This window comes from Opisthocomus hoazin, chromosome 1, assembly GCF_030867145.1.
Source record: "Opisthocomus hoazin isolate bOpiHoa1 chromosome 1, bOpiHoa1.hap1, whole genome shotgun sequence".
In the NCBI taxonomy this organism is placed as follows: domain Eukaryota; kingdom Metazoa; phylum Chordata; class Aves; order Opisthocomiformes; family Opisthocomidae; genus Opisthocomus; species Opisthocomus hoazin.
The window spans coordinates 27849437-27876245 of NC_134414.1; the positions used below are offsets into that span (position 1 = coordinate 27849437).

The following is a 26809-nucleotide window of genomic DNA, read 5'->3' on the forward strand; positions in this document are numbered from 1 at the left end:
CCTACTGATTTTGCAATGTAAGTTCAGACCTTTTACGGTGCTAGAACCATAATTTCCATTTCAGCAATAAACCAAGCCAGCAGTAGTCTGTTCCAGAAATGTCACCCTTGATGCTACCACTCTGCTACCACTCTACTGGTACCAATACAGAAACTCTTCCACACTCCAAACATGGTTTTGAAGCCTGGTCTGACTCCCTGTCCTTTAGGTCTAGGAAAAGGATGGGAAACAAAGTATTCTTAGTGTTGCCTACTGTACGCAATTGTCTAAGGGGTCAGCAGAGGTAAAAAACAGGCAGCTTACAGCACCCAGGAATAGGGATCTGCATTTTTGATAATCCAGTTGTTTACAGTCAATGAAGAAAACTGGGCACTCCCATGGGAAGCTGCACACACTGCAGTATTGCTCCTGCCTCTGGCTGCAAGAAGACTTAGGGGGCTGCTAAAAGCATCAGTTACAAAAAAAAGACTTGCCATGTGTAGGATTAGTTGGCCCTAGAATGCACCAGTCCTCTCAGCTGTAATCCCTCTCCCACAGCTCCAGTGGGATTAATTTCTCTTCTCCTTTTGGTTTCATTGCTGCAGACAAAATAGAGCCACACTAACTCCTTCAAAAAAAACCCTTTGCATTTAGTGACACTGATCTCACAGCATCTGGTGTCACATACTTCTATATGGGGTCTGTGCTCCAACACATCAGTGGAGATAACACCCTCTGGAATATGCTTCCAGGAAAAATCCTTCCCTCAGTATTTCAGGTGCCTGATTCCTTCGAGTAATTTGATGCCTAAAGCAGAGGATAGAAACAATTTCTTCCAGCATCCTCCCCTGCTCCAAGCACATAAAAATAAGCTTCTTCAGCAGACTACAGGGACTTACTTCAGAGGAATTCATAATTTTAAAAACCTTTACCAAGGTCTAAGCAGAGTCACCTGCCCAGCAAAATGGGCTGAAATCTCATTTACCATACAGTTTACTCTAAGAAAAAACAGCAGAGCCTGGCCTAAGTATTCCATCAGATTTTAACACGTTGTTCTGAACTGCAGATCACTGCCTGTAAGCTACAGGGCTCCGAGTTACAAGTTTTGGTCCTACACTTAACATCTGTGAAGTCTCCAGGTTCTTTCAGGTGCATACAGCCCTTGGGGCAAAGCAAAGAAAGAGGCATATAACTCATTAAGAACCTGAGTTACTTTCAACTCACTGCACAACTGTTCTGTGTGAAGTGTGAGAGTTTTAAGCCTTTTTGACTCTCATGCACAGGAACACAAAGCAACAGCCTGTCACAAACTGGAAAGGGCAACACACCTGAAGCACTGAAAACAGCCAAACCCAACAAGACAGGAGATACCAGTAAAATGAACTTTATTTTAAAGCTCATTAAAAAGCGTCACAATAACACTAACAGAATTAGCATTTCCTTCACTTTATGTACCCCACATGAAAAATGTATTGTTTAGCAAGAGATGAAACGTAAGCGTTTCTGCATGCTACTAACACATTTCACCATCTTATCTTGTAAGTGCTTTGGACTGCAATAATCAAAAGCCTTAGAACAGAAGGATTTCTTCTGAAAAGTCCTTATGAATGGGACAGACACTGGCTTTTACTGACATACCCAATTAGATGTTCAGACAAAAGAAAACTACCTTGGCATCTACAAATGCCTACGAAGGTGTCGATTACAACCTTTTGAAGGAGCAGTATATTTCAGAGCAAGGGCTTCTTTTCATCTTTAGTGATGCAAATGGTTAAATACTGCACAGAAGCTTAGTATGAACTCACAATTCCACAGGAATCTGAAAGTTACCAAGGCAATTTTCCTTTTAGGATAGTCATGACCAACACTATTACTATTCTTTCTCCCATAACACAACATATCCCAGACAAGTCTTAAGAAATATAAATAGTTCCCAAAACAACGCATTCCCACCCCCCTCGTCACATACAACAGCAAAAATATCTTCTGTCATGGGATGAAATAACTTGCTGCAAGTGCAGTGGTTTAGTCCAAGTCCATGCTAATGGTGTTTTGATCACTCGGATGACATTCGCCATTTTGTTGGGGCATTTCAGAATTTTTGTCATCTTCTCCCATGTCTTCAGTTTTATAATCACTCCGTTCGTTTAATGGGTTTTCTTCCTTAGGAGAATCAACTTTTGGTTTTGGCTGTGTCACAACAGGCTCACAGACATTGTTTAACTCCTAAAAGAAATAAAAGAGATGTGGTCAGAATATGTACTGTAAGGACCCACCAGCTTCACTAGTGTGAAGAGTCTTGTGCCCAAAAGACTGTCTGAAACTTGCTCCTGTATTTGTTTCCTGAGTCCAAACTGACAAGTACTTATTGTACCCTGAAATAAATGACCAGGTCTACTTTCTGAAGTTCTGTGGGCAAAGTTCTTCAACTTCATATTTTGGATTTCACGTGCATTTTTTTTTCCAAGATTGTGTGCTTCTCAGTTACACTGAAAAACAACCCAAGTTTTGAGTTAAGGTGACTGAAAGACATAAAACATCAGTAAGCTCCACAGAATTGTATACAGTATAGTACAGCTCTTCTGCTCTCTACTGAATCTCCTTCTGTCCATACTTCTTAACTACCCTTTAAGAACACTGGAGCAGCAGGTTGAAATCGGGGGAGATTGAGGGGGACAGCTATCAGTCTAGCCTTAGCACCAGCCTCTAAAGCTAGCTTCTTATGGTACGTACCTGTAGCTTTGCCTTTATTTCACTTGAATGCACAGCCGGATCCTGATCCAAGCTCTTCTTAGCCTGTGCACTCACAGCATTATTCATCCACTCTACCACTTCACTAACACACTTCTCTACTTTCGTCATTTCCATTTCGTCAATATGGATGTATTTCTCATCCTGCCCAAACACAAACATTTTGTACTGGTTAATAATGGTCAAGTTTACCGTCATCAAGTTATGCAAGACTATCCCAATTAATTACAACTTATCATATTTATTGATTTTCAAAATGAATAGAAGTTAACAACAAGCCAGATCTGTTACAGCAAAAGACAACAAGACAGACAGATGTCAAAAAGTCTCCTTTGCCCAATAATCAAACAAGAAATCTAGCTCACAGAGGGAACAGAGGCTTCAAACAGGTCACACAAAATCTAACATTCCTAACAGGGTTGATGGAAAACCATCTCCTCCCTCCCAGAGAGTCTTACATGGGCCCAAGGCCCAGTGCGATTCTGCTGTACACAGATAAGGAGAGGATCAGCTATGCAACTTTAGACGCACTCCCTACAATGCCAGTTACACATTTAACTGATACCAGGAGAAGGACCTACCCAGCAACACAATCTGTGATTTTAATTAAGGATTCTAGCTATGGATTTAATTCTTAAACATATTATTTCCAATGATGCTAGTTATTTCAAGACTAATACTACTGAAGGACTTCACTTAATAATGGCAATTTTGTAATCTACAGCTGTGAACATAATTGTTTCTGATGCAAGTCTCAATCTCAAACTGAATTAGCCTGAGTTTTCAGCTGTCGTATTAAAACTCTAAGTTGGAACTCAAGGATTAAATTTCGAAAAGGCAGGAATGCTTATTAAGAAAGTAGTCTTCAAATATCAATGGCAGAAAACGCCCAATCACTGATATGTATTAAAAAAATGTATATGTTTTGGTTTATCCTGAGTAGCTTTTACACTAATGCTTCTCACCATGGCACAATTCTCATTCCCAAAAGAACTGCAAGACCACATTGCTAAAAATGTTAGATTAGCTTTTAAAAGGTCAAGAGAATCAGACCACAATCTAACTCTCACTCTTTATAAGATGTCCTTTCTGACCCAAGAACTTCAAGAAGCATCAAGCAACTAAAAATGACGCACTATGTGAGACTTTTTGAGTACTGGGAAACATTTCCAGTGTTCAGTTTGTGACCTATATAACAGTAGATCGCAGCTCATCTGAAAGCTAATTTGAAGCCTCTGCCAGCTGGTGAGCCTCAGTAAAACATTATGTGGTAGAAGAAAGGTACTTTGAGGCCACTTACTTTATTCCTGAATTCCCCAGCTATCATGGCATAATACTGGAGCCTGCGTCCCAGTTCTTCTAACAGCTTTGGTCGTTCTTCTGCTTCTTGATAGCGCATTTCAATTGGAGTACCTAATTTCTAGAAAAAGCAATTCCTATGTGTCATGCGATCAACAACATCTTGTGTGATATTTTAGAAATTTTGCAGTTTGGGCATACTAACAGACCTACCTTCAAATCTTCTAACTTGTCTACATACACCTGCTTAGCTTCATCCTCACCTTCTTCATACAGCCAGCCTTCAGTCTCTGTTAGGAGCGCAGAGAACCCCTGCAGATCCTATGTATCAATACAATTCAACATGTCAAACACCATAATATGCACCAATTGACTGTGTTTGGACACTCATACATATACACATTAATTCTTATCCTCCTACATAAAAAATTTTATTACTACTGCAGCTTTTGCCTAATCAAGTCATCTAAACCACACCAGCTTCTGAACTGGGAAACACACATCTCTGACACCAGTAGCATTTATAGCCCTTAGTCCTTGATTATGCCAATGCTTAGGGTGCAGCTTTAATTCATATTTTTGGTTATGGATACAGCGACACAGCTTCTTCTAGTCACTGACTTTATCTGAAATCAAAACTTTACTCCATTCGTGACAAAATTATTTTCAGGGATATGTACTATTTGCTAAGCCTGAACCTAATACTGGATCAGTCCCAGCCACCATTCAAATGAGTTAGTTTTCAGCTATTTCCAGGGTGGCTGTAAGAAAGCTTGATGAAGGAATACAGAACAGATATTTAGTATCAGTAATTTCAGAGAAGCTCGTGAAACCATTACCTACCTTTTCACAAACAAACTTTTCATATGGTCCAGACAACTTGTCCCTGAACTCATACACATATTCCTCCACTGCATTCTTTGCATCATTTCTTTCTTTCTCCAGTTTATCTTGCATAATCATCTTTCCCTGTACAACCACAGAAAATATTTTAATTAAAAAATACCTATGTTGAAGCAGCATTCTACGAAGTGCAGCTCCTGTAAAACACCACAATCTCCCAGAGGCCTTGGCGCACACAACTGCTGGAATTGTCATTGCTACAGCGTGGACTCACCTGAAGAAACGGGATTCACTTCCCTACATTAGAAGTCAAACCAATCTGTGATGTCATTCCATGTATCAGTGCTCTAATACTGTCACTATAAACAACACGTCAATCTTTCTGACTAACATTTGTCAGTTATGTGTTAAAATCGGATTGCATATTAGCTCACTAAGTCATTTGAGTTCACACTTCGAGGTAACAGTAAAAGATTAGAGGTTACCTTAAAAAACAGATGAATGGTTAATAACTGCAATCAAGAAGGCAGTCTAAACCACACTAACTCACCTCTGTTTCAATATACATATTGAGGAGATCTTTTCCTAACTGCCAAACCAAGTTAGCTTCAATAGGTAGTTCCACATTCTTCACTTTTATCTTGGGTTTTTTAGCTTCAGGGGGCTGATCACCTTTCCTCTCATTTGTCTGAGTTGGAAAGAACAAAAATAAGATCATTTTCCTGAGTTCCTTCAGATGAAGTAGCACTATGATGAAAGAAACATCCACAGGCAGAACATGCAGAGATGTTCTGTGTTTTCAGAATCTTCAAAATGTACTTGTGAAGCACTTTCCCTTCAGGTATTCCATCTCCTATCCGAGTCTGCTTACAGTCTATTTCATGGACAGTAAGTACTGAGCTAGAAGGACACTTCTCCAATACATGATGTACTTGCAGGTTTTCCAGAAGTGCTCAGCTGTAGCTTAGCACTTCACTGGTGATGCTGACAGTGGCAAAATTTTAACCCAAAACAATTTTCACTGTATACAGATGAAAGAGCAAACTACTAGAAATACCATGCAGACATGTATTTTTCACATAGGTCTATGAATTCCTGATCCTGGCTTCTCACAGATTGGCCTCTAACAACCATTCAACAAATTGAAATGCCTGCAACCCAAACAAATTAGCTGTACAGCACTGCATAGAAATGAGGAAGTGGTAGAGAGACTTTAAAGCATCCTTTTGCAAACTCTTTACAAAACTCATCACAAGATACATACACTATTTTTCACAATAGAAAAGGTATAAAAATTAAAAAGGTTCCAAGCACCAAGTTCCTTACTTTTTCCTGGAATATGTTACCATTTAAAATGCCACCATTGTAGAGCATAACATTTTCAACAGAGTTAAAGGGTCACTCACTTTCTTGACATCTGGGATTTTGTTTTCTTCAGAGGGAGGTTCTGATGAAGGGGGAGACTGTGACGTTTGCTGACCATCAGTTTGTACCTGGGGCTGTGTTCCAGCCTCACTGTTCTCTTGCTGGATATTTTTCTGAAATGAAAGCCCAGGCACAAAGGATGTAGAAGGCATGTGCACTTGCATTTAATAAAAGTTATAGGGCACTTCACTTCTAATGCATGTACTGTACAAAGTGCCCTACAAAGCATTCTGTGCACACACAGAAACACACACGTTTTAATGGAGATACAGGCTAGGTGCAAGTTCAGAAGGACTTAGTGAAAATGCTACCAGTGCCAGGCTTGCAGCATAGTACTTGTGTGTGTGCATGTTACCACTTTCTCTTACAAAAAGTAGCTTTTATTCTATTGAATCATAGCTTTTAAGTTCCGCCCCCCCTCAGAAAACTACTAAAATATCAAGTGCACCAAAACAATCCAGTTTTCCCTTACACAAAAAAGTTTCAAAAATTTATTAAGACAAAGGATTACACACAAATCCTTTTAACACAGAACACCAACAGCTAATAATCCAAACCAAGTTTTCTCATTTGGAACACACTGATAATAGTGGCAGCTTCGAGCAACCCCACCCGCTGCTACTTGGCACTTTGTCCCATAATTGTTTTGAAGTCCACCCACTTTTAAGACAGCACTGATTTTCTCCTGTTCTTAAAGACATTATATTTCCTGACAGCTATGCACATCTCAAAACAAAACTCATTCTGCTTCCTCAGAAGAATGTATTTTTCTTCCAGAGTATGTAACAGCAGAACCTACTTTCATCAGTAAGGACATTCACACACAAGAAAGGTCAACTTACATCACTTGCATTTTCAGTAGGCCTCTGATCCTGAGATTCCACTTCAGTCTCAACACCAACATCTTCACTCTCTTCACTTTTAACTGGTTCTACCATAGATGCAGTGGACACACTGAAAATGCCATGAGTATTGACACGGACTTTCACTTTGACTTTAGACTTCTCTCCATCTTTTTGGGCTGCCACATTCTGGATAACATACCTACCTAAAACCAAAAGAATCAATACTCACACAATGGAATTAAATAAATAATATTAGAGCCAGGAAAACACCTCCCTCTTTCAGAGAGGACACATTTTCTTAACATTTGATGAAGCCTCTGTACTAATCTCATCAACCCCAAAAATGAAATGAATATCACAAAAACCAAAGAGTACACTGCTTTTCAGCCAACTTTACCTTACAAGTCAATAGGGAGAATGTTTATTTTCATCATCTAGGGTAGGTTCTCCTGCCTCTAGTAGTCTACAGTAAAAGGAAGTAGAAAAAGCAAAAGCTCACTCCCTCTTGTGTTACCTGTGATGCTATCATGGGATGAAAGAAAACTACACAAAGATTTAAGCCAATGCCAGTGCTAAGTGGTACGTCTTTTTAAGACAAGTTACTGGCCAACATAGAAACAGTATTTCTAGAAGTGTTCTTTTCAGCTTCTAACATCCATCTAAGTCTGCAATTACCATTTACTCTAGGACAGAATGTAATTATTTTTTAACTCCTATAATACTTGAAACAAGTATTCTGAAACTAAAACAGACAGACTAACGGTATATGAAGAATAACGTTTCGTTCACATTAAGAACAGACATATTTTTCTTGTCTACTACATTGTTTATGTGTATCACCAAAACAGTGAACTGGAGATTACCATGCTTGTACAGCTGCAAACTACCAGTTCACTGATTTCATCACAGGCTGCCTATACACATGCTCACATACACACACCATTCCTTCATCAATAGATCTAAACCACATACATACAAGCTTTTACCTGCTTACTTTGCAGGCTAAAGAATGTAATCTCCCCTCTCTTGTAAATCCAGTAATACTGGAGGTGTAACCTGTCCTCCCTTTCGGTTGTCTCATCAGAACTACAGACTTGCCCATTAGGACTACTAACAATTCTGTTCTGAGGAAAGAGTTAATCAGTGAGCCAAAACCAGTCCAATTTTCAGTTCTGTTCTTACCAGTCTGTAGAACAGCAGTTAAACATCTGCTCGTTTGTTAAAGCCATATAAATTGAACACTTACAAATCCCACTATCAGTCTTTATGGTAAGAATTAAGATGAAAAGAAGTCGTCTGCTTCTGTAACTACAAAATATTGTGATAGTTTAAGACACATGGTATTTGAACTTTGACTCTCAATGAAACAACCACATAAGTTACTTTGAAGGAGAGAAAACAACCGATGATTTCTCTTAGGATAATAGATTTTTGTAACTTTGTAGTGCATTGGGGATTAGCTGAAATATTGGTAAATCAGAGATGTTTTTTGCCCTATATATTCTCCCATAGATTTTAACAATATTTATAAAGTTTATCTTTAACACTAAAATTCTAGCAATGCTGTATTAGGACAGCTGTATTGACCAATACTTAACCAAGCTTTGTCATTTCTTCTACCACTTTGGAAAAAAAAGTTTAGCTTCCTAACAAAACCAAGCAATTACTTCACAACCAGTAATAGCTTTATCTTAATTTTGCATGCAAACATACAACATTTAATTGCATGCTTAGAACAAGACCAATTATTTAATTGGCCTGTCTTTACCATCACAATCTTCTAACCACGTTGTAAACTCCATGTCAAAACTCGGTCAATGTTGTAATTTGTCAAAAAGGAAAGATCTGCTTATAAATGTTACCTAGACATTTCAAATCAATACTGTAGTCTTGTAGCTGCCACTATTTCAGGCTGCCTTGATTAAAACTTATTCAGCATTGTGTCAAACCCAGAAAGCATATGCAAAAAGAACAACTAGTTACCCAACATGTGTTTAAGTTCTCTGTATGCAGGAGATATTTTTCTAGTACTCCCAGCTTGCTTCAGAAAAAAGCAGAAAAGAATAAAAAAGTTTAAAAGTTATCTTTCACAGTGATAGCCCCATTCTAGTCCTGGGCATTCAGCTCCAGTTTCCCCTCATTTCTTCATTAGGCTGAAGCAGCTTTAGAAGCTAGAAAAATAAAAACTCCAAATTCAGTTACCTACGGAACAGAGAATGGAAAATTGAGTCCTCTAGACACAAAACCCTAAATTTGTGTCATATAACCATACTGTAACACACTACAGTTACCAAACTGATTCAAGACCAAACAATGTGAGAACACCATTTCCAGGACAATTGCTTACCAATTTTTGACTCGGGATATGGGACTCCATTAGGATCAGAATAAAAAGCTTCTAACTCAAATGGACCTTTCCTATAGAACGTAAGAACCTTGGAGAAAGGTGCTGGATGATTTCTGCTGAACACCTCATGAACCCTATAATAAAGAGAAAAATATCACTTTTAGCAGAGTATTTGAGCTGAAAGGCTTTGATCTAGGGTCTGAACTCCTCAAAGAAATGTCACCACATTGACGTATTTACCCTTCTGATCAATTCCAAGAAAGATACTTTGCTACTGTACTGTAAGGAAAAAGAAACCCACTTGCGTACTGTAATGGGAAATTGTCCTATTCCACTAATTCTGAGTCTCAGAAGCAAGTAAGTTTAGATGTAGGTGGCAATTCAGTGACAGACTATCAGCAGACCTCCAAAATTTGTTTCCTGCAAAGACATTATCCTGAGCTTGGAATAGCATAATTCAAAATCGTAATTTGCACCCTTCCTCAGTTAGTCTCAAAAGGCTAATTATAGCCCTGTTCATTCCCTACTCATTTACTTTCTGTGGCTTAGCTGAGAACCCTGACACCAGATTATTATTCATTCCTTGATATGACAGAAAGACAGCCCACTTTATTTTATGTTCCTCCTCTAGGGTCTGTCCGCTATTACAGCGGCCTGATTCTAATTTCCAGCTAAGTTTTGTCTCCTAACTACAGAAGGATGTCATCTAATAACCTAAATGTGAGAAAAGAGCTTTACCAAGAATGTGAACGCACAGGATGTTCTCAGAAGCATGTGACAGAACAACTAGATTCTGCTTCTCCAGAGAAGATAGTCAAATAAGAAAAGGCTGAATTACAAAGAACATGAGCAAGGTATGAACAGGTCCCTGTAGAACTCTGTACTTCCCATAAGTTAAACTTGGACATCTTTACATTCTAGACAGCAACTGCATTTCCCACAGGCATGGCACAGTAGCAGAGAGGTTGGAGTCTTAAGACACTGCAATTGCAAGATTTTTCTCTTACAAAACTTTAAGAGTTAAATCCTTATTTCTGTTCTCAGCCAGATAAATAGCATCTATGTAACATCACAGTATTTACATAGAGCATAATGTTCTTACTAAAGCAAGAATCCAGACAGGTGATCGGAACACCTTGAATAAAAAAAGCCAGAAAGGGAAGTGAGATACAGCAGCTGCTCTAGCTCATTTTGTATTCTAAAACTTAACAACCGGATAAGGGCAATGCAAGACAGAATATTAGTTGGTAGCTCACTCAATCATATCTTTTTTAATCCTTATTTTTTAATATATGAGGATTTATGGTTAAAATTTCAGCACCTCCCTTTACTTTACCTCCCTTGTCAATCATCACAGCCTACAGGTTTTCGGCATCAGAACACCAAGATCCTAATTCAAATGCAACTAAGAACATTATCTTTGAATTATGAAGGCCAAAAGCTTCACAGAACTGAGTTTGAGCTACCTACCCTTCAGTGTCCTCTGCTTCTGTGTTCCACAACAGAGATATTGGGAACGGCGTAGCATCCGTCACAGAGAATTCCCTCACTTTAAACGCTGGAGAAAGAATTGCGCACTAAACAAAACACAGACATGCATTAAAGTTGGTTAACTGCTCTGCTCCAACCGCCCGAGACAGCTAAACATCTTTGAAGAAGATATGTGAACTGTGTTGACTTTACTAAAACAGAGCTAGGCGAATTGCTTGATTTCAGTGGAGTATGGCAAGAAAACAAAAATCTCATACTGAAGCTTTTTTACCTTTTGGGTTAGTGGGACTTTTAGCCTTTTCACCATAGTTTGTGAAAAAAGGTAACAGTCTAAATGAGTATCAGGACTGTAAAGAACAGAAGTGCTACATCACTTAGGCCTAAAAGAAGTGGGGTTTATCTTACAGGTCCTGCTTCTTTCCTTGGAGACAAATGATTGCTAGTGATGGAAAGCAATTTGTGAGATGGGCTAAAGAAGTCAAAGAAGAGAGGGTGAAATAGGAGAATAAGGAAAGGAGAAAAGGAAGGCAGCAGAATAAGTGATTTACTTGTAAAACACTTCTCTAGTTGGAAACTGTAAAAGTATAGGGGAGACAGAAGACTGTTTCACATTGATGGAAAGTTGGATACCAGAAAATGCAAACTTGCAATATTTTGGGGTCTCCATAGATACTTCTTATACACTTTGTTCATTAATACATCTTCCCTCAGCTTGACAGTGACTTAAACTTCTCATTAATGAACTCTACATCCTGTTCTTTTGAAGAGTGGATTGCTTACAGGACACACCCAGCACAAGCACTTTCAGTGAAGTACGGCACCACAGAGGAGTACTCTGGACTTTTTAAACAGCAGTCCCATAAAAAGACCCAGTGAACATGTATGTTCCCTTGTGTGCTTTGAAGTGGACCACTTCTGCCAATTCTCACAACTGCTTGGCTAATTCTTCAAAAACATGCTCTCAAGAAATGCAACTTTTCAGTTTATCAGGTATTGTCAGTACTATACCTGCAGAGCACAGCCTCTAGCTATGGCTTCATCTGCATTCAGTGTAGTACTGACATCTTTACCAAAGAATTTAGCAATCCTCTCTTTGACAGCAGGAATGCGAGTTGCTCCTCCTACAATCTCTACAGCAGTCACATCTTCCACTTTAAGTTGTGTTTGTTCCATTAACAAAAGCAGAGGCACCTCTATCCTTTGAAGCAGGTCAGCACACAATTCTTCAAATTGTGACCTAAGAAAAGAAATGGATTAACCAAAGAATGCCTGTACCACAGCTAAGCCTTCCCAGTATTCTTGTTTCCAAACTGATGCTGACCAGGTTTGTTAAGAACACTGCAAAGAGACTTAAAGCTAAACCCTGTGAGTAGGCTGAAACAACCATAGAGAACGTAGTAGATGAACAGTTGCTTACAGATTTTCCTATGCTGCTGTAAGTGTAGTTAAATAAGATACAGGTACTGTTTGGGCAGGTGCTATACATTTGCCTCTCAGCACAGGTTACAGATAACAATACAGAAGACATTGGTACTTCCTTTACAATGAAAAACTGTTGCCTAAATACTGGAGGGAAGTAAAAAAGCCCCACTGCTCTGCTCTCTTGGCAGCAGTTACAGGACTAGCACTGACTACAAATTAAATTGTGCCTGTGTGTGCAAAAGACACACACACAGACTTCGTTTACACTCACACCATAAAGTCATCCCCCACAAGCACTGCTTCTGTCCTCCATTTTTCTGCCAATATCCACAGTACAGTAAGAACAAAAAAAGGAACAAAGCTTCAACTGTGGAAGAGCAGTATGGGACTTAGGTTACCTAAGATATACAGGTGGCCTAAATATACAGACTGCCCCCCCATCTGCTTTGCATGCATCCGTCCACTGTTTTAAGAATGTGTCATTCTACAAAAAGAACCCAAGCTTCTTATACATGCATTATTACACCAAAAAATTGCTCACATAGCTGAACATTACATTTCACAGCCTTAGTTATCCTAGTATTACAAAAATGCCACAGCTACTCAGCACTTGCACTTCATTTTATCACTGTTAAGTTTCTTTCAGAAACACTTGTTCAAGAAGTATGACCACCAAAGCAACAGCCTGTCTTGTACAGAACTCACCTGTTCATTTTCCCAGATACATCAGTATCATTCATGAAACACTCAATATTCAGGGGAATGTCTGTGCTATTTGAACTCATTAGTTTCTTCAGCTTCTCACATTCCTGATACAGACGAAGAAGAGCTCGAACTTTTGCTTTTGGATCCAGTTTGTACTTTGCTTTTATTTCTGCACAAAAGTAATCTACTAACTTTCCATCAAAGTTTCTTCCACCTAGGAAAGGGTCAAATGCTGTGCCAAGTACCTGGTTTGAAAGAACACCATTATTCAGTCTTACACTCAGTAGAAATCAAATAGAATAGCAGTTTTCCAGTATCAGCAAGCCTTTGCTTCAAAAAGGGCTAGGGAGGAGTCAATATTCCAACGCACAGGCTCAAGCATTTCAATCAACCACATCAGCCAAAAATTGCTCTTCACTTTTACAGTGGAAGTAAGACCAAGTAACTAGGTGACAATCCTAAGCATTCACCATTTTAATCCACGCCTACATCCATTTAGATAAAACTGTTTTAATTTGTTTTATATCTTATACTGGTGTACTGCAAGGAATTGCCTCTATTTGAAGCCATTCTAATGAAGTGAAGGACACACATAAAATCTTTTACCTTTCAACTCTTTGTCATTTCCCACACATTAAATGATTTCAGAATTTTAAAAACAATGCAGATTTACAAACTATTTTATTCTAATGTCTCAAACTTTTATTTTCATATGATCTTACTACCTTTAGTTTACTCTTGTTGAATGCACAGGCCGATACTTGAAATGCAGAATGTCCCATATCAACAAATACAACTATCCGTGGCTTCTCTTCAGGAGCTGGAAGGTCTTGCTTATAAATTCCGTAATTCAGAGCCACTGCAAAGCAAGTGTCAGATACTATCAATGCAATCTCTAGTGAGTCTCCAATTGCATACCATTCCACCCCTGTGAACGTTAAGCTACAGCATCAAGAGTAGCAAGACAAATTCAGACATACACCTATGCAAAGTCTTGCCTACACAGAAGCTTTATTCCATTAACACATGTTGTAGGATCTGAGAAGCAAAAATCCCTTCCTCAGTCACGTATATGCTCTAAGTGTTTAGGCATGCAAAGCTAAGCAGCAAGAACCCTTTTTGGGGGTTTTCTACTTTGATCTGTTTATTAACTACTCAGATTTTAGCTTTGCACAGAAATCAAAAACACAGAGCATCTTTACAACAAAACCAAAACCTATTTTTGTATTTACAAGGAGTGTTCACCAGACATGAAGGTTTTGCCTGAGAATGGTATAAATGGTCAGCAGAGCCTGCAAAAAGGAAGAATCTCAGTCTATACAGAACACTAGGCAGGGACAGTTTGTGAAGCGCATCAAAAGTGTAAAACAGAAGCCAGTGGAGCATGTAAACACAGGATGAAGTCAAAGAACAGAACACAGTTTTGCAGCAGCATTGATTCTGGATGGATAGCAGTGTCAAAGCTAGGCAAGAGGCTAATGCGGTAACTGAAGATAAATAAAAGCCTAGAGTCTTGGCTACATAGCTACATAGAAAAGGCTCAGATTTTGGCCAAGACACAATGTGCAAGAATGTATATTTGCATATGACGAAAAAAAATTCCAAGATGAAGATAATAGCCAAGATACTAAACAGATTATCAGGCAAGATAATTGGAGCATTAGAGAAGATGGTAAGGAAGGCCAGGAATACATGCTCTGAAGAGCAACGTTTTGTAGTTACACTGACATATTCTCACTTGATGAGAAAGCGACAGCGACTCCCTCTCTCACATCAACAGCAGTAGTTCCAGACCATCTGGAACAAGTACAGCCAAGTTTCCCACTGATCAGAGACTTGAGATTTATGGATTCTGGTGTCTAATAAAGTTCCCCTGCAGCTGGTGCACTCATTCTCATCTGTGTGGATTCTTTGGGGTCTATAAAAACCCAATACCGGCACTCATTAATCCCTCCCACAAGCAGTCATTAAGAGGTGGTTAATTAAAAACAGGAATTCTTTCATGATCCTCGAAATCTAAATTTGATTGAAATTGAGTATTGGTCTGTTTATCCACATAACATTTGTATTTTTGAGCCAACTGAACACATTGCCCTTGTTTGCAAGCTAAAAATAAATTTATGAACAAAAAAATGATAAACCATAACAGAATTTAACTTTTGTTTAAAAAAATAAAACTATTTTCCTTTTCTGCTCTACTATACCTCAGGACCCCTTTCCCAAAGATATAATCAAAGATCCTTACATTGAAAATATTAGGAAAACTTGGATAGTACTCAGCATTGCAAGCTAAAGAAAAGAACATTAGAAATGCTATGGGCTACACAGTAAAGAAAGGCTCCTGGTTCTGCTAAGTGGATGAAAGAACTATCTACTTTTCTGGGGACTGTTCATCACAATGGCAAAGCTCATCAAGCTCCTTGCTAAAAAGTCCTGAAAAGCACTCATGGTTCTTGCAGAGCCAAAAACTAGGCTTATGTGACTACTTCTGCTTTAATACAGAAAGGGGTTGGAAAGGTATTCTTTTTTGACTGCTAAGGTTGGAAAATACTTTTTTGACTGCTAAACCAACTTTGGCTTTACGGATACAAAGCTTCTTCATACACATTTTGAAAATGGAATTTGAAGGTTAAAAGTTGAGGGTTGGATATTCGTCCTTCCTCCTTCTCTCTCCACACTCACCCAAGATGCACAAGCCCTGTAACTCAGAAGAATCCAGGCACACGGGACAAAGTGTACCTACTGTGGGGTCCACACTTGCCCAGCTCAAGAATTCACACTACCACACATTCTACAGCACTCTGCTATATAAACAAAGAATTAAGCTAAAGCTACATGACAAATATGCATCTATAGCTTCTGCAATGATATGGTCAGATCTACTCTTCATTAGGTGCAAATATAATTGTACAATGTGAAGATCACAATACTGATGAAGTAACTCCATGTACTAGAAATCCTATATATTACCATGTACATACTCTATCTGAAACTGATTCTGGAAAAACATTTTAAGATACTACTCCATCAACGCATATTTAAGACTTTACTCCTTAAAAAAATAAAATAAAATTTAAAAGCATGAATCCAGCTGGTGTGCACCAAAAACGCTCACATGGAATGTCCTCCCAAAGTAAACTCTTCACTACTAACTAATGTGGGCAGTGGGAGCAGAAAAGTAATTTGTCTTCTGGTACAGACCTCTACTTCCCAGCCCATCCCCCAGGAAGCAAGCACTAGTTAAGCCATTTAAAAAACATGGAACAAATGCGCTCTCAAATGCAAACAGAAAAACACAGGAAGACAGGGTAAGAATGCTTGTTTTAAGAAAGACCAAATTAAACTCTTGGTTCTGCCAATGTGTATTTAGAGTTCCGAACAGATTAGCAAGGAAAATTACTTGCCTCTGTGTGTGTGTTTTAAAGGCACAATTGCACTCACAAAAGCCTTGGGAATTATGAAGTGTTGACACTTCATCAAGGAGCTTCCTTTCAGTGTCTAAATCCCACAATTGTGGATCATAAGGTTTCCTCCATGAAGTCTGGACAGTAAACTAAATAGACAAGTAGTCCAGGCACATGTGGTGACTCCTAAATTCTCAGGCAGATAACTACCACTAAGGCTTCATATCTTAAGACACCTTCACACAGAAGACATTAAAATGAAAGACTGTACATCAAAAGAAGTGCAATAAGTTTTTAAAAGGTTTTGTCTCATGACTGATCTTAAGTCAGCCCCGTTTCTTACAGTAACTAAATATACCCTCTATCACAACTTTCATTTTCAGAAACTGCTATTTTACCCTGCTTACCTGCTGTCATGTCATTCATTAGTCTAAGACAATTTAATCCCACAATCTGAGCTGCATCCAGAAGGGACCTCCTTTCAGCATCTGTGAAAAATGATGGAACCTGAAGAAAGCAGGTGAGAATGTGAAGTTACTTCCAGAAGATAAGACATTACACTGTTTATTTGAAAGTATCCATTTAAATATTTTATCTGTTCCTCCTCTTTGAGAAATACATTTGATCACTACAAGTCTTTTAACATGCAACTACTGTACTGAATAGAGACTTCAAATATTCTATTCAATCAAGCTGAGATGGAATTAAACTAGCATCAGCTAGTTTATATGAGCACACATTAGCAAGCAACAAGTAAGTTATTTGTATACAACTGCTAGGAACCTTAATTACTGGTGCAAAATAGGAAACCAGGTATTATGGAGACAGAGACTTGGAATAACCTTAATCAGAATTAGCAGATGTATTCCTGTTTACGAAAGTAAAGGGGAGGAAATACAGCAATATTACAGATGTGAGATGCAAAGGAATAAGGGATAATAGTAGAATCATTAAGGTTGGAAAAGACATCTTAAGATCATTGAGTCCAACCATCCACCCAACACCACCATGCCTATTAAACCATATCCCTCAGTGCCACATCTACACACTTCTTGAATACCTCCAGTGATGGAGACTCCATCACCTCCATGGGCAGCCTGTTCCAACACCTGACCACTCCTTCAGTAAAGAAATTTTTCCTAACATCTAATCTGAACCTTCCCTGGCACAACTTGAGGCCATGCCTCTCATCCTATCACTAGTTACTTGGGAGAAGAGACTAACACTTGCCTCACTACAACCTCCTTTCAGGCAGTTGTAGAGAGAAATAAGGCCCCCCCTCAGCCTCCTCTTCTCTAGACTAAACAGCCCCATCTCCCTCAGCTTCTCCTCATAAGACTTGATCTCCAGACCCTTCACCAGCCTCGCTGCTCTTCTCTGGACACACTCCAGCAACTCAATGTCCTTCTTGTAGTGAGGGGCCCAAAACTGAACACAGTATTTGAATGAATAAAGATAATCTGTTTTGGCCAAAATTACTTCAGGCAAGAAGTGGTAATAGATTCTGAAGGAATATGTTGATGAAAACTTGCTACAGATCTCTAGTAGTGGCACTGGATAGTGATCTCTGATGTCCTCAGGGACAAACTACATCATAAGAAGACACTAACTTTGCAGTTACGGACTGGAGAACAAATTCTTCTAACAGAACTAACTATTCCTAGACACAAGACAGGCTTGTTCAAAGAGTCATTGAGAACACACAGGCCAATCAGGCTTTGTAATGGAATGACTGTTTGTTACCTGAGCTGATTTTTCTGGACAGTCATAAATTGAAAAATAAAAATTAACTTACTGAGATGAACATCAATGGTACAGAAACTAAGGTTTTCAGCTGCCAGAGGGCAACCTTTGATGAACAAAGGTGTCTTTACTGAGTAATTAGTGTGCTTAGTCATGGAAACAAGCTGTAGCAGAAGGGTATATACACCCTTCCCAGAAGGATTCCAGAAGTGTTCTGGGTCTAAAAGTTCACACATCTCCAAGAGAACAAGTTCATGAAGTGGGTCAGGGTCTGGAATACGGAAGCAGCCCTGGGATTTCTTTAAGTCAAAAAGCTCTAAAGCTATAGTTAGGTTTAATCCCTTTGTAAGTGCTTATGCAGTGTTCTTTTTCACTCTACACGAATAGAAACAAAATGCCCTCAATAGCTGAAGTTAAAAGACATACTGTTCCTGTGCACTACAATTACTTACAGAAATAACACAGTCTGTTACTGGCTTTTTCAGGTTACTCTCTGCAGTCTCCTTTAATTTAGTCAGTAACATAGCTGAAATCTGTTCCACACTGAAGATATGCTGCTCATCCATGTACATGACCTGGACAGAAGAAATAGGTAAAATTATTTCCTCCATTATTTCAACTGGAGGAAAAATTACTTACATTTAATGGTTTTTGATACACTGCTGACTAATACTCTTATCAATCATGACATGCTTCATTATTTCATTATAGAACTTTGCTTTACAGTTTAATTTCCCAGTTGAGTGTCTACAGAAACAATAATTCCATTTCCACAGGCTTCGATCATCAAGAACCATATCAACTCTATAGATGAAGGAAATGGCTAGGAAGTGATTTAAAAAGTGACACAAGTCTAAAATGTGACTCAGGCTAGACATGGTCACACAGCAGTATGCCAAAAAAAATAAAAACAGCTGTCAATCTTCAAACTACTGCCAACTGCAAAAAAAATCCAGAATTATTTGCTGACTATTTTCCCCTGACCTTTTTATGTTTCTGCTCAAATATGTGAAGAGTCTCTGAAATGAAGAGCTGTGCAAGAACTGTTCACCTATGCACACAGAACAACTAAAAGCTTAAGAGGAATCACAGCAAAAAGTTTATTTGGTGGCCCCTTACCAAGAAGTTATTCTTGAATGACCATTTTTCTGTTTAATAGAACTATTGGTAATGATTAAGTGAAGGACCATGTTAGAATTGATTATTGAAGATAGCACTTGCCTTTTATTCACATCAGTCCAATTTGGGGAAAAATTAAGCATTTCAGTTTTCATACAAAAATTGTTCTCTAAACATCCCAGTCTTAATGAATCAATTCTTAAAGCTTTTTATGTGCAGTTAAATAGAAAAAAAAAATCTAATTTTTTCTCCAAACACCCTGAGAACAAAGAAGAAATACCAAGTAGCACTGTTCTCCCAATATCAGACTTTCTTATACAGTAAAAGACTCCTACACACACTTTAATTAAAGGAAAATATTAATTTCTGTCTGAATTTATTCTTTAACCTCACCACTCACAAACAGCATAAGAAAAAGCCTCTTTTTGTAAAATCCTCTTTCATAAAGCTTGACTACTCTTCCAATCAGAATTCTTTCTAATGTGTAATCTCTTCTGTAATCTATCCACTATCTAGGCCTGATCTATACTGAAGCTTTGAGGCACCCGTTCAAGGTATGGAGAAAAGCTGCAAACTAAATGCAAAGCCCTAAGTTAGTATCTTCCTTAGTGAAGCTGCATCATCTGTTATGCCAGCAAGGCTTCATCATCAGTATTTTTATATACTTCTGTAAACTAATATGATGTTATTAACCTCACCTATTTAAGGAAAAGATGACCTTGTATCAGCATAGTCCTTGTAGCATAAGCAAGAGTCAAACCTCCAAGACGGTACAAACTGGTTTTTAACATCTGTTGCAAAGTAACTTATACCAGGCAGTCAATCCACTAAAGACAAACACGTCACTCATTTATAGTAATTATTTTAAGGAAGAGTTCCCACTAATTTGTAAGGCATTTGTAACCACACAATTAGGCTGTTGCAATGTATTCCACAGAAGAGCGACAGAAAGGTTAATACTTTGAAGTAAAACCATACGATCTCCTAATTATCTTAGCAGTTTTTCTGCCAGGATGTTTGAGCTGGATGTGCAATTCACCAACAGGAAAGCTCACATTTCAGCAATTACTCACACATTAACCTTTACTTGATAGTTTACATCCACTATTTAAAGATAAAGCTGTCTACTCATACAAGAGCTCTTCTTTAAGAGAAAGGTTAAAGAAAACCTGTAGAGTAATTAAACTAAACCTATATTTTCATGACTAGGGGCCGAAATGTAAACTTTTAAGTTTAGCTATAAAACCCAAAAATATACACTACAAATTTACCTTTACTCCAACTCCACCATTCTTCATAGGAACCAAATCATAGCTCAACTTTTCTTTTTCTTTCTGAACAAAAGGATCATTAAATGCACGGCCATGGAATCTCTTGAAGTTAGATACTGTGTTGTGGGCATGAGTAATTTGCTGTAAAGAAATACAAGACATTTAGAAATACACTCTTACTCAGCCTGCAGTGGTCAGTGCTGTTCTGTATGCACCCAAGCATTGGTCAAGTTTTAAGACAACTGCTCACTCGTCACATCTGTTTCTATAACACCTGTAATTACTATTGGTACTTTACATCAACTCATTACTACAAAAGATTATATGAGTTAGAGACATAGATACTTACACACTTTTATATAAAAGTATTACAGAGATTATACAAGTACTTCTAAAACCATGAAGCAATCACATGAGCAATAACAGGATCTATAGCATCTACTACCTAATTTAGGCAGAATTCATACAATTAAAGATAGGAGCCAGCTTCACAGGTAGCTGCAACACCCATAAGCTCGCACTCCAGTCCCAGCCACCTCAACCTCCAGCTGTTCACTTCAAACCCTATTACATTAAGTGCAAACAACTGTTTTTGAAGTCACTACAACAGCCTGAAAGAGATACTGCAAGTATCTCAGAGTAGAATGAATCCTGTTCTGTTGCAGAGAAAGTGTGCAAGGGCATTGTTCTCTCCAGAATAGATTCAGGCAGGGACCAACAGATTGCATAACTCAACTAATGAGCATACTCAGAAAGATTTGTAGCATTCACTGCCCCCAAAGGCAGGCATCAGTTTCTTACTGCACACAAAATTTTCCATCATGTAATTGAAAAATTTGAGCTATATTAGAAAACTACGCAACTATGCCAGTTCTCCAACAGAAAAGTTCCCTGACACAGAAGCAGGCCATACCCACACTGCTAAACAACAGCTTTAAGAAAGCTGGTGGGGGGAGGGAGAAAAACATGTCACACCCAAATTCCCTGCTGGGAATCATCCCTGGTTTATTCTAATAACCAAACAGTGCTCAGCAGTTATTACTAAGTGCATGAGTTAGTACAGGCAAAAAATCACACCAGGAACTGTTCTGGTACTTTAATGCAATAAAGTATTTAAGTTCCTGTGTCCAAGATTATTTCCCAGCAAGGTTTCATCTATTTGTATAGCCATACCCTTGGAGTACTTCAACAGTACATAATTCACAGCTGTATTGCCGAAGAACATAAGAGCAAAAGTTATTACCATGCAGTGGGCAGAGAAGCACAAATACTCTGGTAGCTTTTATAGCCTAATTTAGAATTAAGATCAGAGCCTTTTCTAAGAGAACAATCTTAAGATATTTTTAGCACAATTGTATGCCATTAGGTCTATAGCATCTTTTAATATCTTCCCACTTAGTCACAATTAAGAAAGCTGAGAATTATGGTCTGTTAACTAACATACCACTCATCTCCAATGTCACCAGACTTACCTAAAGGGAACATAAATTCTCTGAAAATTTGCTCCAACAGCATCTCGAGTGTTAAAGTAATCTGAGTATTATGAGCTCTCTTGCACATAATCACATTGTTCAAACCACCAGTCAAAAAGCATTTTTTTGGTGGGGTTTTTTTGTTTGAGTTTTTTAGTGTGTTTTTTTTAAACTAAGAAACCCCTTCAAATGAAAAGGATCCTTTTCCTCCTTGATTTAAGTAGCTATTACACCCTAAAAATATAACTCTGTTGTCCACATCAAGAAACATCCATATTTACAAGACAAACACAATTTACAGCTCAGGTGGCCAGCCAAACCAGACCAATTACAGCAAGAAAAATAAATGCTCTGAAATCTTTTATCATTTTAAGTCTCACATTCTTTTCCTATGGCAAAAATATTTAGTTTCAACTGCTAGGACAACTAAGCATGAAAGACAATAGAGTAACATCTTATAAAGGTTAGTCTGAAGGCAATTGAGGTCAAAGGTGTTCATCATTGCAAATATATGCCTTTAAATGCAATTCAAGAGACAGAATCTACTTCACTTTCAGCTTACTTCACATTTTCAACAGCATTTACTGGAATAATCTAACAATATTGAAACAACACTCTAGTACATAGAATTCAGAGCACTTGCTGTTTTGAGCAACAACTCATTTCTGCACACTGATGAATCATACTAGTTTCTGTCTTGAAACAGTGAAAGCAGTCAAACAAAAGCAACGCTAAAAAGAAAATAGAGGAAAAAACCAGAAACATATGCATTTACTTTATTACTCCAGATGTTAACCTCTAACCAAGAGTGTACATGTGATTGCAAACACATAAGCTATTTGTACTGCCTTGTCTGTTCAAAATTAAGAGGGGAGCTATTACAGTGGGGGAAAAAGTGCCCATGAGGGCTCTCTCCCTGAAAACCCAGGGCAGCTCTTCCACCACATCCGCGAGCACAGCCTTGGTCTCCACCAGCAGCAGTTACATAACCGCCTACAGCACACCACCACACCTGCTCATTTGTTTAGCCATTACATTTAGTTATTCTGAGATTCATCAGAATTAAGCTCTCCTTTTAAATTGAAAGTTTTCTTCGTCAAAGTAGTATTTTCAATCTCCCAGAGCACCTCAATAAAAAAAACACCCAAAGAATTACACCTTCAAATCCACCTTTTGGATTAACCAAAGGTAGTAAGCTACCTAAACAGGTTTGCGAATTTAAGCCAAGACTCTCCCCAGGCACCTAATTATAGGAAACCACACACAGCACTTAAAACGTTCTCCTTCAGGCACAGGGAAAATCCCACACAGAAGCATTAGGAAAAGAAACCCGATGACCTTAAGCTGTTGGAAGAGCAACGTGTTCGACTGGAAAATATTAGCACTAACGAAAGAGAAATCAGCAGCATGCTAGAAAAAACACCCTGCGTTTCTCTGAAGGAAGCACGGCAGCATCGCGCAGCCTTTCTAAAATAAAAAGGCGTAACAAGGAAAATGAAGTTATTTGGTTTTAACTACAGAGAGCCAAGTCTGTGCACCCACCGGTACTCGAACGGTTTGCCCTGGGCGATCTACTGCCGTCCACAAACGGTGGGAAGCGACCTACCTGGTTTTTAGCCGAGACCCCGATAGCTCTGTTTTTGGATCCAAACGAAACCACCGATCTGAAAAGAACAACAGACTTCATCAGCTCCGTGCGGCCGGCGAACGCGACCGCGGACTGTCGCGATACGCCTCCCGCCGCCGCGTTCCTCCAGCCCGCTCCGGCCAGGCCCTCGTCCCGGGCCCCGGGGTCCGTCTCGGCAGCGGTTTACGCGGGCAGCCGAGCGCGACGGAGCTCCCGGGTCCCGGCTGCGCCCTACCCCTCTGCGCCCGGCTGCGCGCAGCTTCACGGCCGCCTCCCACATCCAGCCTGAGGTTTCCCACCCCCGACCGACCGCGGGGCGAGGAGAGCCTGCGCCGGGGCGGCCATAAGAGCCCACCCCACCACAGAGAGAGAATGAGAGGGAGGGACGTCCCCCATTTAAACCACGCTGCCGCGGCGAGGATTCACCTGGCAACCGGGGGTCGCAGCTCGCCGAGAGCCTCCTCCCCACCCCCCCCCAGCCAGGGCCCGCGCTCCGGCCCCGGGTCCCTGCCGCCCCCCCCCCCCCCCCCCCGCCCACTGCCCCGGCCCCACAGAACAGGCACACCACCCCCCCCCCCCCCTCCCGGAACCTTCCAGCACCTTCCAGCTCGGGCGCTCTGCCGGACCCCCTCCCTCACCCCCCCGCCGCCGGACCCCCCCCACTCACGGCGTGCACCGGTCGCTGAACTCGTTAGCGACGGTCTCGATGCCGCCGGCCCGCGCCACGGCGATGTAGCAACTCTGGAATCCCAGGTCGAAGCCCACCACGGCCATGGCCCCGCCGCCAGCGGGAGGCCCCCCCGCCCCGGTCCGCTCCCGGCACTGCTGCGGCCGCCGGCCCCAACACGGCGCGCGCAGGCGGGAGGGGGGAGAAGAGCAGCCGGCACCGCCGCTTTAAATATGACAACGAGGCGAAGTTTCCAGAAACTGCGGCAACCACTCGCCGGCTCCACGTGCGGCTTCCGCTTCCGCCTTCCGCGGCGTTCTCGAACAATTCCCGCCAATCAGCGGCGCCGCAGCCCGGTGACGCGGCCTGTTCTCATGGCGACCGCGGACGCCGCCGGCCCCGCGAAGGGAGGGGGCGGGGCGGGGAGGGGACGCGCCGGCCGGTGCCGGAGCCGGCGCGGCGGGGGCGAGGGCGGGGCCGGGCGGGAAGGGGCGTGGCCGAGCCGGGAAGGCGGTGGCGGCCGTTGAGCGGCTTCTCCTCCGCGCGGTCCCGCGGTCCCCCCGCCGCCCGCTCCCAGGAGGGGGGGACCGGGTGGAGAGCTCCGCTGCAGCTCGCTGGTGGAGAGAGCGCTGCGAGGGCGGGGAGGGCCGTGCGGGCACCGCGGCCTCGCTGAGGCGCTGGAAATGGCGGTACGCGGCGGCGGGGGGGAAGGAGCCTGTGTCCAGCGCGGATGGCGAGGGGAAGGGCCGCGGCCGACCCCGGGAGGAGCGCGGCGGCGGGGGCCGCTTGAGGAAGCTGCCGGGGCAGCGGTGCGGCGGTGCGCTGCTGCCCGGGGGTGTTCCGCAGCTGTGCGCCTGGAGGAGCCCGTGTCTTGCTGAGCCCCTACGCGTGGGGGAACGGAGGAGAGGTAGCTGTTGGTGGTAACGTCCCAGCTCCTCTGGTACGCTGGGAAACCTCTCCCTGGACTCGACTATCACCTGGTTACCAGCATCTCCCAGCTCTGCTGCTGGGGTGCTCTTAAGGGCTAGTGACGAGGAACAGAACAGGTTAAATATATTAATGCTGCAGATCGCTTGCCCTCCGTAAGAGGACTTTTATCTCTGTGTCCAGTGCCACACTCCACTGTAATACAGATGTCCCGTTGCCTCCGAGCTGTCCAGCTCTAGCTGTTGGTTCAGGACCCAGTCCCCTGCCGCATGCGGGCCTTAGCCTCCCGCACTCCGTATGGAGCGATGGCAGGTACGCGGAGCTTGATTTTGGCTGTCAGTGGTAACATCTGTTAGATGCGGCCCTTCTGGCCCTGGCTGTTACAGAGGGCAGGGAGAGGCGCTGGCATTCAGAGTCCTGAGTGACCCCGTGTGGGAGGGACAGAATGGCAGTATTTTGCCCCTGCTCCCTTTCTAGATGCTGTGCCGCAGCAATCTGTCTCTGCTAAAGCTTTGCTTCAGGGTTGAGTAACATTCAGCTGTGTGTTGGATCTTGACCCCTGCTGAGCATATGTGGGGAGGAATTGGTCCCCTAAAATAATGCTCGCCTGTTTCAGAGGAGCCACGCAGCTGAGAAGTCCGTTGAGACCATTGTGTGACTGTAGCTGAGGATGCAACTTCTAGCTTGAGAATAAGCTGACAGTTGACCAAACACTAAGGTGTGTGTGTATGTTGATGAGGTTTCCTGTCCCTACTTGATGTGGCAAATATTCCTGATAATGCACTTCCAAATTTAAATGAGGAGGTAGACTTCTTCAAAGTATTGAGGTGCTTACATAGCCTGCTTTTTCATGGGTGGTACAGAAATGCTCAAAATACTTCCGCCGCCTTCAAGACCATCCAAAGTCCTTGCCTACTTCTCTAGAGCATGAAGGTGAAAATCCAGTCCCTTTATTAGCAGTTCGTCTGTGTGTCAGCTGTTGCCCTATGTGACAAGAAGCTGGGTGCCTAGTATTTTCAGTCATTGTTTAGAAAATCCTGTTGTGGCAAATGATAAACACACAGCATACCCGCTAGTTTAAGTGTCACCATAGATGATAAAAGTAGATACCAAACATTCATTTTGCTTTTTCTCCTTTGCTGTAAATTGTTTATCCTTGAATAGAAATAAGACAAACTTGACTGTTTGCCCACATTTGCAGCTGGTCTCTAGAGGGAGAAAAATGTTAAGCTCAGTAGTGAGCTTGGAAGTTACTCTGCTGGCACGATCTGTCTGACGGTGCAGTAGAGTGTTGTGTGGTGCAGTGGTGGAGCTATGGCTCCGGTGAGCTGGGATCCCAGTACAGAAATGAAGTTTTTCTTACTTGACCTACAGCAGAAGCACATATTGATAGTGACTTGCTATCTGTGAGGTGAATTCCCACTGCGGAACTGTAAGTGGTATTGAGGGTCAGGGAGGAGTAGAGGGGAGAT

At 41.2% G+C, this 26809-nt stretch overlaps 1 protein-coding gene across 1 annotated transcript; it reads right to left on the reverse strand.

Annotated features, from left to right (window-relative positions):
- Nucleotides 1-1347: 1347 nt before the first annotated feature.
- On the reverse strand, nt 1348-24699 carry HSPH1 (heat shock protein family H (Hsp110) member 1). Its single transcript, XM_075420135.1, has 18 exons — nt 24411-24699; nt 23723-23780; nt 20645-20785; nt 18707-18829; nt 16919-17018; nt 13833-13966; nt 13108-13352; nt 11989-12217; nt 10960-11066; nt 9490-9623; nt 7140-7345; nt 6279-6410; nt 5423-5560; nt 4873-4998; nt 4243-4350; nt 4031-4150; nt 2713-2874; nt 1348-2205 (listed from the first exon to the last, which is right to left on the reverse strand). The coding sequence occupies exons 1-18, from the start codon at nt 24515-24517 to the stop codon at nt 2005-2007; spliced, it is 2571 nt and encodes an 856-aa protein (XP_075276250.1). The 5' UTR covers nt 24518-24699; the 3' UTR covers nt 1348-2004.
- Between the last annotated feature and the right edge of the window lie 2110 nt (nt 24700-26809).

What these genes read in the sequence shown, in the direction of transcription:
- HSPH1 (XM_075420135.1), bottom strand. Translation starts at nt 24,517, where the DNA reads ATGGCCGTGGTGGGCTTCGACCTGGGATTCCAGAGTTGCTACATCGCC. An exon ending in CTAGAGGCTGTGCTCTGCAG is followed by an intron (nt 11,067 to 11,988) that starts GTATAGTACTGA and finishes TGTTTTGTTTAG; the next exon opens with TGCGCAATTCTTTCTCCAGC. An exon ending in CTACTGAAAATGCAAGTGAT is followed by an intron (nt 6,411 to 7,139) that starts GTAAGTTGACCT and finishes CTTTCATTTCAG; the next exon opens with AAAAATATCCAGCAAGAGAA.